The following is a 16,850-nucleotide window of genomic DNA, read 5'->3' on the forward strand; positions in this document are numbered from 1 at the left end:
TAGGAAGTTGCATCACTCAATGTGGCTAAAACTTTAGATGGTGTTAGTTCTTTAGCAATGATGCATCTATGCACATTACCTCTAGGATGCATTATTTCTAGATCTACAACATGTTCCATTTGACAAGGTGTCCATGCCTACAATTCTTCTAATATCATCAAAGAAGTTATGAAGATGGTGCTATCATTTTTATCTTCCAAACGTAATTTATGTGCTAGGTATTAAGCAAAATCTTACTTCAATTTCCTCTTTTGGAAAAAGAGGTTATGCAATCACCTGTGAGGAGGACAAGTGCATAGTCATAGATTGTGAAAAGGATTATCAAATGGTACTACTAGCACTTTGTATGGTAGTTATACCAAGTGGACAAACTTGACAGCAACTAATATGATGCTTTACTTTGCAGCCGTCTCTAGTCCTTTTAAAAACATCCTTTGTTGTGTGCATCAATTCCCCATGACTCCGTCCACCTAATAGACCAAGTCTTGTCAAGCGTTTGACCAAGGGCATACATTTTTTTCTTATTGATACCACCAAATTTTATAGGCTAACTTGTTATCTGAAGTTAGTAAAAATTAGTAATGCCAAATAAGCAGGCTCATCTTTTACTAATTAGCTGAGCATTTCCTTGATGTGGCTATGTTTTTGCTTCTTCCAAAGAAGCATTCACCATCTACTTTTTGGTAGATGATCTTCATAATTTTATCAGCATTGCCCTTATGATTATTTGCGTCTAACACGTCATATGCTTTGGTGCCTCATAGGATATCTTTTAGATGTGGGGGCTCAAGAGACGTATGAAATGTTTTTTACAGTTTTGAGGATGGAAGAGCATCACAAGAATGCATGAGAAGGCTACCCAAAAGCATTCACATATATCCAGTGCTTTCCAAATCGCCCAATGCCTTGTGAAGAACTGACACTTGCAATTTATAGATTAAAAGCCTCATGTATCAGCAATATCCCAATGGGTTGTTCCAAAAGACATCAGAATGACTGGATCTAGTGCAACGCACGGTACTATAATGTTGACTTTCCATAGCTCTGGTCAAACCTCAACGGTGATACAATCCACATGCCTGCCCAACAAATTACATTGAATGTGCTCAAGATAGTGGAAGCCTCAAATTGAACCAGCAGAAGAGGGGGCAGCATATCATGATATCCCGCGATCAAGATATGGCTTATATGACACACAGCTGAGGACCAATAGTTCTTCCAAAATAATCAATGCACCATAACCGAAATTTCTGGTGCTTTCTGCCTGTCTGTTTCTAAAACTGCACCCCTACAGGTCTCCGCTTGCTTCTGCTTCCCAAATCTACAATTTGGGGAATTGGTAAGAACCATCCATGAATATACTAGATGGAGGTAGCCTCTACATAGTTGTATTTGGCAGTCCTTTCTGTGACACTTCAAAATCAAAGCATTACCATCCATCTACCAGAAAACTCTTGGACCTCCACTGTGCAAGGTGTATGGGACGTAATTCCCATGACATGACAAAGACAAAGCACACCATTTAACACATGCTCGAACACGTTTCTTCTGTGAAAGTAGTGACACCACCAATCCATACATAAGGATGCAGGAAACTAGCACAGATTAGAAAGAGAATGTGACTTTCTTTAACATCCAGAATAAGAGCAGCAACATAAAAAGCACTACAGGCTTCTTTGCCATAAACCTAAGATTCACCCTCCAGCCTTGCCGGCGAAGCTGTGCATAGAACACTGACCAACACCTACAGAGGAAAGCCTTGACTGCCTGTACAATATCTGAGAAACAGAGATTGACTAACGAGTTTTTGGATGTTTTGAAAAGTTCTGTCACATTAAATTCTTTGACTTCCATGGGAAACACAGCAGTTTGAGGGGTCCTGTCACATGCTGCCTTGGCCTCCTCTTCCTGAGAGTTTTCATGTACCACCAAGCCAAGCTTTTCATTGATTGAATCAGAAAGCTTTACCAAAAGCCTGGCTAGCCATGCTACCTCTGTGCTTTCAATGGGACGCCTCATCCAATCACCTCGATATTTCACTTCAAAACAAGTATGGCGGCCCAGGGCTCTGGATAGTAGGTTCTCTTCAGTAGTTATCTGCTGGATCTCTGTATGTAAACTTGTTAGGCCACATACTCGGTGTGAGTCAAAAACTTTGAAACCTGCATCTTTGATAACCTCCAAGTGTTTGCATATGGTTCTTTGGATCTCAGCTGGAGCAAATTGGATCTCTGCTTCTGATTGCAAAATCAACACCTGCAGTAACAACCAACACATCCATTTGGATATCTTACTCTTACACAAGTAATCAGAGCAACTTAGATCCTTCAGAAGAGGTAATCAGGAGCACTTGATCATTGGATAGAGCTTCAAACTACAGGCAAAAAATTCACCTGGAAAGCTTGGACAACTCCATTTCCATCAGTGCCAAAAAGGCGCAGGTGTCTCTTTTCTTGGTGAGCTTGAGAAGGAAAGACCTTATGCTCTCTACTGTCGCTGAGCATGCCACATTCTTCCAATTCCTATAGTCAACATCTGACAATTAAAACATGATTGAACTTAAAGAATATAACAGCCCTCAAGGGTGTAGTTCAAATGACATTCTCCATGAATAGAGACTGCATGATCACAAATTGACAGCTTAGGGTGAACAAAAATACAGCCTGTTAAGGGGGAGATTGAGCAATTTCCTTTGAAATGAACTTACGTGCGCATGAAGACAGGTGCACACACACACATACATACAAAAGCATGCATGCACACGCATGCCCCTGCCCATGCCCATGCACATGCACATGGCCTGTAAGCACCAAAACCCCTGTGGCACAAACACACACTCCTGTACGCGTAAGAATTTGGGACATGATCACACTAGATATGAGTAAGCCTTTAACTGCATACCGTATACAGGGATGGACCATCACAATGGTTAAGACTCCCAGGTGCAATACCATAATAGCCCGAATCAACTTTCTTCAATAATTCTAACAGGTCTTTTGATCCTGCCAGCACACTTAGAATCTGTAGAGTGCTCAGTCAAGAGTCAATGTGGAACTCACGTATAAAATATAAGATATAAACTCCATGTTTACATGAACTTCGTATAACTTTTATTGTTTTATATCAATGTGAACCAAACTCAGCATTATAAGCTAACACACATTCCATAATCAAGCACACTGATCCAACAACTGAGGTGACCACCACCCATCTTAGCAATCTAAACAAGATAAAACAGAAAACCATCACAAAGCCAATATTGTTAGATATGTCAAAGGTGATCCAAAATCATCAGTATAAGCTAGCTCTTTGTTTTTCAATCAAACACACTAATCATCAAACTAAGAGAAACACCACCTTCCTTAGCACCATCACATTGGCAGAATCATTCTTATATACCTAGATAAATCCAAGAACGTTCCCAGACTCATTCTCTAAAAACACAACATAGTGCAGTTTCAATCTCACGATAGTCACTCATAAGATTGAAAACCATAAACTCCATCATGCATAGCAGGGACTAGCTACTATGACATCCCCACTGACGTCATCAGCGCCCAACAGTGGGTGTAGACCATAGTATAAAAGCATGCTCTCACACATACAAAAATCCACACACCCACACATACTACCCCATACTTGCCACTATTAATAGACTATGCAATATAGTAAAAGAAATATAGGCAAATCTACCATAGTATGTAGAACTTTAAAAGAGTGGCTCTGTCTCCATAAAAATGGGATGCACACCAAGCATGTAGTCATAAATTACAAATGTTTTTCCACAAAAGTGGCTACACCCCATCCCAGCCACTAATGAAATACTTTCGACACACGAAGATAGTCAAGGACCAAAGAACTGAATTGTAAAAGATATAGTAATACATGCATTAATAGAGACATAAATTAGGAGAGGCTTGCGTAATTAAAGAAATGTACATGATCCACAACCATTCATGATAAAAGGATGGATCTAAATCTAAATCTAGCTGATAGGGCAACGCACCATTTAAGATAGAAAGAATTATCGCAATACCAGCAAGCCGCAACTTGGACAAAAACTTCACAAGGTGAAATTTGCATGTCCGCTAATACGGCAGAAGCATATACCTAGATAAATCCAAGAACATTCCCAGACTCATCCTCTAAAAACACAACAGTGCAGTTTCAATCTCACGATAGTCACTCATAAGATTGAAAACCATAAACTCCATCATGCATGGCAGGGACTAGCTACTATGACATCTCCACTGACGTCATCAACGCCCAACAATGGGTGTAGACCATAGTATAAAAGCATACTCTCACACATACAAATCCACACACCCACACATACTTGAGCATCCATTCTTAGGCTCTTCTTTGATCCTGGCTTCATTTTCTTATTTTGGTCTGCGTCCTCTAACTTCTTGAATTCCTTTGACTTGCCTTTTCCAGGCTTGTCTTTGACCACTAATGTCTTTTCGTCAGTTTGCGTAAAGAGTTTCTCTCGAGCCTCCTCCTGAAGCAGTAGTGGGCCAATCTCCTCAAAGGTGAGTGGCTTAGTCCGTTGACCCGCAATGACCGTAGTCACAAAACTTTTGAAACTCCATGGCAACTTGTGGAGTGTTAGCAATGCCAATTGACTCGAGTCCACCTTCTGACCAACCGCTGCGAGCTGGTCCCGCACGACTTTCACCTTTGTCAGATGGTCATGCACAATATCACCCTCGTTCATATCAAGATTATAAAGTTGATGCTAAAGAGTAATGATACGGGCTGTATTGTCGATTTCATATAGCTCCTTCATTATGGCCCACGCCTCTTGAGATGTCTCTGCCAACTGGATATGAGTAATCACAGCATCTGCTGTCGTGCCGATTAGCATTGCTAAGACTTGAGCATCCCTCTCCTCCCATGCACTCAATTCATCCGCAACTGCTTCAATTAGAACATCACCTCTTTTGTCCACAATGTCCTCCGGCTTCACCTCGGTCCCAATCACCATCTTTCACAGCTTCCGTGCCACGTGCTAGCCTGAGCTGAAAACGGAATCGCCAGGGACTCCTTCCTTCAGAGAGTGCTTTGATGAAGAAGAGTTGAGAGCCTAGTGCTCTGATACCATGTTTGAAATGAGGAGGGAATGAATCAGACTTCTATTAAGTAAGAAAGAAACTCGCTAGAGCAAGCTTTGTGCGGAAATACAACATGCTAAGCATGTAATAAAAAACACCTCAGAGAAATGAGGTAGAAAGAAACCAAGGCTGAGGCTGAAAATGCCAACTCAACCCTGTAGAAGTCTCAGCAAAGAAGGGAGAGTCTCTCCAATCTCTGAGAAAAGTAACTCTCTTGGAGGAAGCTGCTCGAGATGATCCCTGCATGGTCGCCCAACTAGCCATCAGAGTGTATACCGTATCTGTCCAAGTACTGGCCAAGATTTGAGAAGGGTGAACCTGAGAACCCTCCAAAGCCTTAGTGCATCTAGCTCTCCAAATGTGCCATGCTGCAATGCTAGCTAAGACCTCCCATGGAGAGTCGACCGAGGAATGAGCAGCCCTGAAGAGAGTGGCTAGAACATCCTCTAGAGAGCACGACTCCACAAGGTGTCGTCGGATGTGAAGAGCCGAAGAGAAGTCAAGTCTCTCAAAAAAGACATGGGGCCATGAAAGAGTAAGCCAAGCCACTGATTCCCAAGTCGTATAGAAAGACAGGCGAACAAAAGTGCTGAAAAATCTTGCAATCCCCTTCCATATGATTCTCACTTGTCTGCAATCCTAAAGGCAGTACTGTATTGTCTCCAAAGCAGAAAGGCAACGAGGGCAAGAAGAGTCAGCTCCGAACCTGAATCTCCAATGGTTTACTGCTATCCCACCATGAATAGAAAGCCAAAAGAAGAGAGTGATTTTTCTATTCCGGTGGGATTTCCAAAGCCTCTGCCAAAAAAAAATTTGCAAGTAAGCCGAAATCTGAAAGTTCTCCCAAGATGAGCTCTTGTAGGCCTCTAACCCCTACAGCTGAGCTGAAATTTTCTAGCATTACTAACCATGTAATGAAAGAAGGGAATGCCCTTCTCTCGGTGCCCTTCATCTATCCATTCCCATTCCCCAGGGTCCCACTGCAAAAACTTAATTGGGATACCTCCATAGAGCCACAGTCTCCATGAGCCCAGGGCGATGAGAAGCAGGTCAGGATCCAAGTACCACTGTGAAAGAGAGCCATGCTCCTTGAAGCCCACTATCCTGACTGACTAAAACGGTACCTCCAACAAGATATCGTCTATGGATCTGAACAGCCTGCCCCCCGAAGAAACATCAAAGACTAAGGCATCCTCATGTGTCATGAAAAGCAATCACCTGTAAAGGAACTCCCAGTCTAGAAAATGCCCCCATCCAAGTGGAGCAAGTAATAGGCATGTCATCTGTGTCCACTCAATCCAAGGGCAAGGCTGCATCAATCTGTCGAACTCTCCCTGCACTCCCTCTGAGCTTAAGAACCATCTCAGCCTGTCGGTCTACAAGAATCTTTCTAAAGGCTTTCCATGCTCCCACAGTAGATGCAGAGGCCCTCTCCCATCTTGGCCACTGCATGTAAGGAGAAGCTCCAAGTGGTCTGTCATGCTCATTCAAAATCATATCATTCCACATGATAGGCTACCTTTCAATCTCTTCACGGGTGGATAGGGGAATCCTGTGAAGAGTACTCCTGAAGCTTGCCCATGCTTTCAGGATAGCAACCATAAGAGGGAAAGAGGAAGATCTGAGGTGGGTTGTAGTAAAAACCCATCTAATACTGTGTGTCTAATCCTCTCCTAAAGTGGGCGTGCGAGACTGCATGCATCTGATAAAGAAATCCTTTCAAGGCTCTTGCTCTGGTATAAGTCCTTTCACAATAACCTTGCAGAGTAAAGCTCTACACTGTAGATCCGGGTCGACGATATTCAAACCCCCTTCTCTTGTAGGAAGAATCAAGGTCTCCCAAGCCACCCTGGCTGTAACATCAGATGCCATCTAGACTACTCCATAAAAAGTTTCGTACATGTCTCTTAACCTGAGTGATACAATCCCTAGAGTGACACCAACAAGAGCAAACAAACCAAGCTATGGCTAAAAGAACTTCGTTAACCACCACCACCACCCTGGAAGCCAAGTACAAGTTTGGCTGAGCTCCAAAAAAGGAGCTTTCTTCTTATGCTCTCAAGCAAACTGTTGTGAAGGAGAGATGCCCACCCCAACCTGGCAACCCAAATATCTAACAAAGACGCCCCTCTGTACCCAAGTGAAGCCAAAATCAATATCCTAATCCAGGGTATCATCATCGCAAATCCAAAAACCATTGGATTTATGCCAATTAATGTATGCACCTACAGCTGTGCAAAATAAATCCAAGGCTATCTGAAAGGAAGTGAGCGTCTTGGGGGAGGTATTAAAAAAACTAGCCGTGTCATCTGCCAACTCACTATCCAGGAGCTCTTCTTCTCGACCGATAGGAAGCCTCAACCCATAAATATCAGCTTGAGATCTAATGTAGATACTAGCTTCCGCCATAAGAAAAAAAAAGAAAAGGGACAAGAGGACATCTCTGGCGAACTGATCTAGAAATCTGTAACATGTCCCCTCTTACCTCCCCAATGAGCACTTGGCTATGGGCTGCTCGGTAAAGAGAGGATACCCCTCTAATCCATGCATCTGAAAAACCAAAGCGAGATAGAGTACCCTCTAAAAAATCCCAGTCTACTTTGTTGTAAGCTTTCTCAAAGTCCAAGAGTAGAATGACCAATCTTTGGCGACTCTGCATGGCTCATTCTGAGGCCTCCCAAAATGAGAAAATATTATAAAAAATACTTCTATCATGCACAAACCCTGTCTGTGTGTCATGAATCAAATCTGAAAGAAAAAACTGTAGCCGCAGACTGATGGCTTTCGCCAGAATCTTGTAAAAGATGCCAAATAGAGTGATGGATCTCCATTGAGACACAAGATTCCTACTACCCTCCTTTGAAATGAGATGAATGAGACCATCTATAAGTGAGTCCGCCATCTCACCAGAGTCCCACACGCCCTGCAGGGACTGGTGTAATGTGATCACCAATCTGCTCTCAAAAAGTAATAAAAAAGAAAGGGTAAGTCCATCCAAACCTGGGCACTTGCCCTTGTAAAGAGCAAGTAATGCAGTCTTGAATTCTACATTGGTGAAAGGTGCATCCAAAGAAACATACACCTCATCCTTCACCAATACAGAGATACACTGCCAAATAACCTCTCTGGCATCATCTATAGCTTGTGTGCCCGGATCTGCACTAAGAAGAAATGCAAAAAAATCTAAAGCTACACGCATAACAACATCAGGATCTGACTGTAACATCCCATTTGAGTCAATAAGCTGCAAGACACTATCTCTAACTATGTCTAGGTCCATGAGTAGAGAAAGTGTTTGTTAATCCTGCCACTTATCTGAATCCAAAAGGATTCTCAAGCATGAAGGACATATTCTGCTCTCTGATCCAAATATGAGCCCTTGTTGCAGCAAGGCGCTCCTGAATCCAAACATATGTGGGTCTCTTCTGCTCTTCCCTCTAAAGAGACGCTAACTGTTGACGTATACCAATCTCACGTCTGAGAATCTCACGTCTCTTGAAATCAGCGACTGTATGATAATAGTCACTAATTCCGGATAAGGCTGCAACTACCTAAGATGGACGAACAGCTACACCCTGTATGTGAAATCCAAATCTGTAAAATATCCTCCGTGAGGCTCTCCCCTACATAAAAAGCATCTGAAATCTTGACACTAGCAAAGCGTCCTCTCCGATGAGGCTCAAGAATCTACAACACCATTGAAAAATAATCTAAGGTAGAAACCCCAGTAGAAATGCATACAGATCCTCCTCTGTCAAGTGCCCAATCGTCTACATAAAATCTGTCAATACGTGCATGGATGGACATGTGTATTCTCATGTTCGACCAAGAGTATAGGAATCACTATGGCATAACATGAAAGGCATCATCCAACCAAGTGTCCCTGCTACTGTACTGAAAGAGAAAGGCATCCCAGGCTGCCCTCTCCAAAGAATGAATTCCACCATGTCTGTCTCCCTTTTTGTTTGAAGGCAAGTTGAAGTCGCCACCAATGATCCAAGAATCTGCAATGGGGACCCAAGAGAGTAACTCCTTCCAAAAGGAGATCCGCTTCCCTCTGCTGTTGGGAGCATAAAGATTGAGAAGATCAATCTTACGTCCTTTAATCAAATAATGATCCATTGAGCTCTACAGGAGGAGATAATACCATGACCAGCAACCAAGGAGAGAATAGAAGAAGAGACCGAAATGCAAGTACCTCCCCTTGTGCCCATAGCAGGCGACCAGAAGGTATGTCCTGAAAGCAGTTTGCCAAACTTAGAGCAATCACTGGCATCCAACTTGTGTTCCTGGATAAAAAGGATATCAATAGCGCCCCTAGTGACACCTAAATGAAGCTGATTCCAGATCAATTGCCTACAGCGACAGTGTGGAACTCCGTCTAGGCCCTGTATGTTCCAACTGACTATTCTCATCGACAGGAGGATGCTGGATGAAAAGGCTTACCCAACCTAGTAGAGAAGACCAACTTCCCCTGGGCCGAAACACTCCTACTAAGGACAGGAAACAATAGGTGAAAAGATCCCCACACCTGCTGAAAGGGAGGCCCTATCAAAAGGAATCCCAATGATCGAGACCTCTAAGGTAGAGGGCGCAAACTCATCATCATCCATGAAAGTAGCCGAATCTACTAGTGCCGAGAAAGAGTTCCTAATAAGCAAGTCTGATTGAGGAGTGCGAAGAAGACCTGCACTCCTGAAAGATGGAGGAGAAGGATCTGTCAGGTCTCTATCAGTAGAACTGGAGCTGGGGACTGAGGAGGCCTGTGACTGAACTGAAGAGAAATCTAGAGTCCTCATCTGTGCTTGCACTTTCTCGATTGTCCTGACTGTGACCGGGGAAGAAGTATCCTCCTGATGTGAAGATGTAGTGTCTAAGGCTGCAACAACATCCACCTCTGGAGTCTTGAAGACGTCTGTCTGAACAGGATCAAAGGTCTCCTCCTGAGATAAGAAAGCCGCTCTGATAGCTCTTCACCGTGGTACTAGGTGTGATGCGGACATTGAGCGCTCTGCTGTCCCTAGTGGTCCTCGGGTGCGTGAAGCAAGGCGCCCTACTGCTCCTGGTAGACTTAGATTGCGTGGTACAAGATGCTGGGGAGGTGCAGTCAGGGTAGTACGTGAAAGAGCCGCACCAAAAAACCTCTTGGGCTTTTTTCTCTTCATTGGATAGTCTCAAGCAAAGTGCCCAAGGGTCCTACAAATCCTGCACTGGTCCTGTCTCGACTCTCTGTCAGAGCCATCTGGACGCTGAAGCATGATGTGGTCATCTGAGATGTTAGGATCAGAGACAATGACCCTAACACGAGCAAAGTGCCCAAGGGTCCTACAAATCCTGCACTGGTCCTGTCTCGACTCTCTGTCAGAGCCATCTGGACACTGAAGCATGATGTGGTCATTTGAGATGTTAGGATCATAGACAATGACCCTAACACGAGGCACCCCGTCTGCACTGACTACCTCTGCTGAGGAAGAAGGCATGCCAAGAAGGGGAGGATCTCAGTGACCACTCCGAATGTGGCTCCAATAGTAACAAGCAGTTGATGGTAGACCTGAGGAAGACCAGGAAAGCTAATGAACAGTATGTGACCTGCATGTCCTCCTCAACCGGATCAAAGCCCAAGGTGTAGGGTAAAAGAAAGATCCTCCTCGAACCCAAAGCCAGGGGATTAGCTTTGAGAACAAGGGCTGTGGACTCATGGGAGTCGAAAATCACTTGGAAGAATCCACGTCTCAAAAGTTGAATATACCTGAGGTGTGGGGTGAGATCTCCTGGTAATGCCGCTAGCATCCAATCTCTAGCCTGTGATCTGAAAGGTGTAACCCAAAGATGCGGACGAAAAGTGATATGAAGCCCTCTAATTCCACATCTTTCTTGAGCTGCTTCAACTCGTCTTTTGAAAAAATGACAGTTCTCGCGACCGGTGGAAGTGAACGGAGATTGACTAAATGGGGATCCATTCACCAATCGATGTGAAAAGGCTAATTTCAACACTGAAAAAAGCTCCGCCCGTGAAACTACTGCCTAAGACGCCCTGCAACACGAGCGCATGAAGGAGAAAAAGAGGATAGAAGAGAGGGGAAGGGAAAGAGAGGAAAGACTGAGGGGAGGAGACGGAGGTAGGCTGAAGGGGGAGGCGTAGGGGAGCTGAACTAGGAGGGAAGGGAGCGGGGAGGGAGAGGGTGGTCAGGGAGGATTTTTTTTTTTTCTTTTTTTGGGAGTAAGGGGAGATTAGGAGGGAGGGAGGAGGCTGGCAGTGAGGGAAAGGGAGAGCGGAGGAGAGGAAGGGGGAGGGAAGAGGAAAGGAGGGCGGGTTAGGAGGGGGGAGGAGAGGGAGAGCAGTGAGGGGGGGGAGAGGGAGGGCGAGAGAGGGAGCGGGGGAGGAGAAGGGAGCGGGGGGGCTGGCATGTGGGGGAGAGGGAGCGCGGGGAGGGAAAGGTAGGGGGCAGCAGGGAGGGAGAGGTAGGGGGCAGCAGGGGGGGAGAGGGATGGCTGGGGGAGGGGGCGGGGGAGAAGAGGGGGAGGGACGCTGGGGGATGGGAGAGAAGGAGGGCGGGGAGGGGGAGAGAGGGAGGGCGGGGAGGGGGAGGAGGGGGGCGGGGGGGCTGCTGGGTGGGGGAGAGGGAGGGCGGGGAGGGAGAGGTAGGGGGCAGCAGGGGAGGGGGGGAGAGGGAGGGTGAGGGAGGAGGGAGAGGGGGCTGGCGAGAGGGGAGGGAGAGGAGGAGCACAGAGGGGGGGGGAGAGGGGGGGCAGCGAGGGTGAGGGAGAGGGAGAGGGGGCTGGCTGAGATAGGGAGAGGGGGAGGGCAGTAGCTCACGGGGAGAGGAGCAGCTCAATATTTTTGAGAGTATGCCATGCTGTGCATCTTCCATTACCCAATGTTTGGTGGTCAATGGTGCTCAAAACTGATGACAAGGATATGGAAAAAGAACTACCCATACAGTAAGGGGAGAAGAAGCAAACTAATGAGGCACAGGGCAACCTCCTTTTTACTGTATAAGGAGAAGACCAGGCCAATGCAAGCAAAACCACGTAGGTGTACAGTAAAAGATAACCAGAGAGGTTCGAGCCCAACCATTCATCGCATTATCTCTTCTAACAGGATCAAAGACTCATAGGCAAGGATCCACAAAGACACTTGGGAGTGGGAGATCTAAGATCCTCATCACAGATTAGATGGAACCAGCATGATTTGAGAATGAACTAAAGGCAGGCCCCTTTTAGACTTCTCCCTGGTAAGACCACAGATTCATATCTGACTTCCATAACAAAAGCCTACCTGACATCGCAGCCCTTTGAGCTGCTGCTGATGTTCTTATGAATCTTGTTCTTGCTGCCTGTTAATCTTGTGAAGAGAGTCGGTCTGTTCATCAGTGACACCCTTCACATAGTCAATTGCTTTCTGTTTTTTATCAGCAGGAGCTAGGAACTATGAAAACAAACAAGTATCCTGCGTGTAGTAAGCATGTTGATGCTATCTTGGCAGATATAAAGGTTCTTTGCGATAACAAGAATGAGGACCCAATGATCCCAGAAACAAATATAGGAACTGTATATGGTCAATGGTTGGAAAATAACTGCGTCTCTGCACCTCTTGCCTCCAAAAAAAGGGCAATGGAGCTTAAACCCACCCAGACTGCTTGCTCAAATATAGTAGCCTTCCAGGGTCTTTAGCAACCCTTTGCCGGACAGGAACGCCTCCTCAAAAGGTATAACACTCCTCATTACCACTGAGATAAAATTCCTCATTAACAGTAAGATAAAACTCTACCCCTTTTTGTTTGGCACAATAATATTCAACTTTCTGGCCCATCCTTTTCTCTCAAAAAAAGGACTAAGGTTTAAGAATGTTTCCAAAGGTAAGAGCCAGTGTTCATTTGCACCCCTCTTATTTCAAACAGGTTTGCAGCTACAGTTATTACAGTTCAGAGCATTTTGCTCTTATCTACCAGTGTTCCGCATGCAGCAAGCCATGCAGACCATTTTGTGTACCAAAGGCCATTCAATATCGCTCTTGTTATCTATACATTTTCCAACCAACACCACGTGCTGATACAAAATTCCCATAATCGACACATTTCATATTTCCCACAGTAAGCTGCAGTCCTACTTCATATATGTTACTCCAACCACTTCATGACTTCAGCTGTCACAAGTAATGTTGGCACTGAAAGAAAACCATCCATGCCCAGTGCTGAGGGACTGACTGCAGCCAAAGCTCTGCATCACAATTCCAAATTGAAAAGATTCGGTCATACCTTGGCGGTCATGTCGAGCACAGCTTCTGGATCTGCACGAATGAACTTCAATGCAAACTCTAAGAAGTTGACAACAAGGGACGTATAGAAGGGATAGTTCCTTGTCACATAACCCTGCCACCTAGCAGAGTATGAAGTCTCATCAAAATGCTTAAGCTCAGTACAAGTTCCTGATTTACCCTCTGGATGGGAACCCCAAGGCTGTAGATAATCCAACCACACATCCATTACGTGACAAGCTTGCCTTACAGGAGTTCCAGTGGGCCAAGAAAGAAATGCACCACGGATGAACTTGTACAGTGGTCTCTGCAATATTCGAAGATCCAAAGTGAAATCAGCATCTGTGCCAACTGGAAGCGGAGAGAAAAATGCTGGAGCTCCGACATAAGATTGGATGCTTAAACCCTTATTAAATGTCACTACAGCCTCAGAATTGGACTCAGTATACTGATCTTGGAGCGAAGCCTTAAAAAGGCTGTTGACATGATTAATAACCAATCTCAGTGCATCACAAAGCTCCATACCAGGAGGCACATATCCTGCACCAACACCTCCCAACCGAGAAAGTCCCAAAGATTGATGCACAGGCCATGGTTCATCGTTCATCAGCCAAAACTCCACAAATGTGAACAGTAGAAATTCTCCTCTTGTAATGTCTGAGCTCCTGGGAACCTGAAGCATGTGGAATCTGTTGCTTGTAACATGAGAAGCCTGGATGAAATGCATAAGATACAGATGCAAAAGCTGCAGATACAAATCATGCCGAGATGCACTAGCCCCATGGTGGAAAGGATAATGCAGACCTGAAACCCAGTGGCCTAAGGATTTTATTTGACTGGGCTTGGAGTTAGAGCGGGTCCTCTTCGTAGAGCCTAACCCCTGCCCAAAACCATTGTCCTTGCAGACTGCATAATAAGCAAACCAGAACATGTAATACTCAAAAAGATCAAGTTGCAGCTGCACACTTCCTCCCGCATCAAACCTAATTCGGTTCTTGAACAAGTCAGAAACTTGAGAACTGACAAAAGGTCCTTTATCGAGAAACAACAACATGCGGACCCGATATGGCAGCCTTTCACTGGGAAACACAAATTGCACTGCATTCTCTCTGTCGACTGCAAGGAGAGAGGCAAATAGGGCGCCGGTGGGGGACAAAAGCGACAAGAGGGCTTTCCCAGCAGCCTCATTCCCGGTGGAAGAAGCCCCGGAAAGCCAACCACCAGGGGAGGAGGATTCTTGGAAGCCGAAGATTCTTTGGAGCAAGACGGGGAAGCAAAGACGGAAGAAGTCGAGAGCAGCCTCGGGGGGTTGATGGAGAAGCAAGGACTCAACGGCACGGCAGGCAGAGAGGATGTCATCTGAGCAGGAGAGGAGGAAAGAGCGGAGGCTTTGGGCATCCATGGGGGGAGGGGAAGGACGAGGCGAGGGCATAGCTGAAGGCTGAAGGCTGAAGGAGAGAGATGGGCGAAGTGGGTTGTGGGCAAAGAGGAATCTGGAGCTTGGATTCAGCACGACAACCAAAAATCAGTAACGATTGAAGTACTTTCGAGGTGCAAATTCCGAGCTTTGGAAGCTGGCAATGGATCAGTGCTGCCCAGAACGATGGGAATGCGTGTATGTATCCGAGAATGTGATGAAGATGAGGATGACAACGAAAGCCATGGTGTAGGTTTTCATTTCAGTGATGGAGCTTGCCGCCACTCTCTCAGCATGTTGGCGGGCTCTCGCACGTAAAATTGAATTATCGCATAAACAACTCGCGAACGCTTTCTCCACCGTCGCCATCTTCTATAATCGACATCCACACTGCTCACTACGTACAACGTTTATCTGCGTCCATTTCTCTCCATCGCAAAGCCTTTAAGGATGGCTTCTTTCTCTCGATTTTCGAACGAACTGTACCCCTACCGCTTCATGAACCTGACAAACCGGCCGCGCATGCTCCTCTCTCTACGGTTTCCACCAACTTCCACTCATCTCTTTTGAGTTTGATGCAGCCTTTTAGCCCCTCTCGCGCGCCGCCCCGCGCCGGCCTCTGTCTCTCTCCCCCTCTCTCTAGCGCACTCAGAAAGCATCTCTGTCGTTCTCAACTCAACAGCAATGCAAATTTGCTTGCATGCATTTCTTTGCTCCTCCGTGTCTCCCTCGATTCCGCCTGTCACCTTACCTTCGGGCATTCAATCTCTGCCGTCATCGCGTTACCAATGACAAGACGCAGAACCTCGCCAGCGCGCGAACTTTTAATGTTTTTGGATATTAATGGCGATGCGCAAAGCGCATTTTCGGTAGACGGTGCAGAGAGAGCGACACGAAAAGCGTGCACACGTACACTCCGCCCGTCCTCTATTCCGCAAGGTATTGAAAAGAACTAACGATTTCAGGAAATTTCTGCGTCTAAATTCCAAGGAACTACGAAGCAGCAATTACTGTAACAAAGATCACCCATGGAGCTGCGAGCTCCCAACCAAGTGAAAGAAAAGGGCGGGGAAGGGATGTACGGCGCGTGGCGACACGTGGAAGGCTTCCAGAAGCAAGCCCACTGCCACGTGTCACCTTAGAGGCTACACATGGCATTTATTTAAATATTTTTTACTTACCCAAACATTTTCATCACATGCAATTCCTTCCCAATTTCCAAACCCCCCCTAGCTCCCCTCAGCCCTCAGAGAGCAATCGGAACTGGTGTGGAGACTTTCACATGCGCTACATTGCCATTGGTTTTGCTTTCTACTGCCATCTGCTACACTCAGAAAGAGACGCCCCTCCTCTCCACTACGGGCCCAAATGCCAGAACTACTAATGGACGCAGTCGCCTCCTCTCTAAAATGGGTTCGATTACACAAACGAGTGCATGAATTGCCCAACACCTCTCAAAAATAAAGGTTTACAAACTTAGCACACCATGGGCACACGGACAGATCATGGATGAGCAAGATTGCACACCCACGTCCAACCCACGACCCAGATGCATTCAATGCACCATGGGTAGGCATGGGTGGACAATCTGTAAACACCCTAAGGGTGCATTAACACTTGTGAGCACCCCTTGGGGTTACGAAGAGAGAGAGAGAGAGAGAGTTATATTTGACCAAAATTGGTTGGAATTCACATTAAGCAGCTTTGTGTTTTAGGAGTCTTTTTGTACAAATTATATATTTTTTACACCTAGTATGCAATAAGCCTTGCATCTCTCTCTCTCTCTCTCTCTCTCTCTCTCTCTCTCCATGGCACACAACTCCAATCTTGCTTTTTCTTTTGATTTTTTATTGCAAACTATGTACATGCTAGCACTCTAAAGCACATTTTTTGGATTTTTTCAATCCTTGACTTTCTATGTATTTTAGAAGTTGGCACAAGGAAACGAGGAGTGTGAGCTTCACCGTGAGATCATATGTGTCCCTCAGAAACCATTCCAACCCTTAACGAAAAATGTTTACAATAGAGCTCACCATGATGCAAATATATTGATAATGGTGAA

At 45.5% G+C, this 16,850-nt stretch overlaps 1 protein-coding gene across 2 annotated transcripts; it reads right to left on the reverse strand.

The window, feature by feature from the left end:
- Positions 1 to 984: 984 nt before the first annotated feature.
- On the reverse strand, positions 985 to 15,765 carry LOC147905623 (uncharacterized). Of its 2 annotated transcripts, XM_087373652.1 has the most exons (5): positions 14,176 to 14,270; positions 13,373 to 14,060; positions 2,902 to 3,021; positions 2,394 to 2,522; positions 985 to 2,256 (listed from the first exon to the last, which is right to left on the reverse strand). In XM_087373652.1, the coding sequence occupies exons 2-5, from the start codon at positions 14,051 to 14,053 to the stop codon at positions 1,606 to 1,608; spliced, it is 1,581 nt and encodes a 526-aa protein (XP_087229778.1). In that variant the 5' UTR covers positions 14,054 to 14,060; positions 14,176 to 14,270; the 3' UTR covers positions 985 to 1,605. The 2 variants fall into 2 exon arrangements, with proteins under 2 accessions (XP_087229778.1, XP_087229771.1); XM_087373645.1 differs by having other exon boundaries at positions 13,373 to 15,765.
- Between the last annotated feature and the right edge of the window lie 1,085 nt (positions 15,766 to 16,850).

Source organism: Dipteris shenzhenensis, chromosome 1 (genome assembly GCF_047967505.1).
Source record: "Dipteris shenzhenensis isolate YYH24624 ecotype China chromosome 1, Dip_SZ_1.0, whole genome shotgun sequence".
Classification (NCBI taxonomy): Eukaryota; Viridiplantae; Streptophyta; class Polypodiopsida; order Gleicheniales; family Dipteridaceae; genus Dipteris; species Dipteris shenzhenensis.

Bases quoted from the DNA above. Each gene is read 5' to 3' on its own strand.
- LOC147905623 (XM_087373645.1), bottom strand. From the start codon at position 14,803: ATGCCCTCGCCTCGTCCTTCCCCTCCCCCCATGGATGCCCAAAGCCTC. The intron at 3,022-13,372 runs GTATGACCGAAT...AGCACTCTACAG, and splicing joins TGCTCGACATGACCGCCAAG to ATTCTAAGTGTGCTGGCAGG. The intron at 2,523-2,901 runs GTATGCAGTTAA...TGTTGACTATAG, and splicing joins ATGGTCCATCCCTGTATACG to GAATTGGAAGAATGTGGCAT.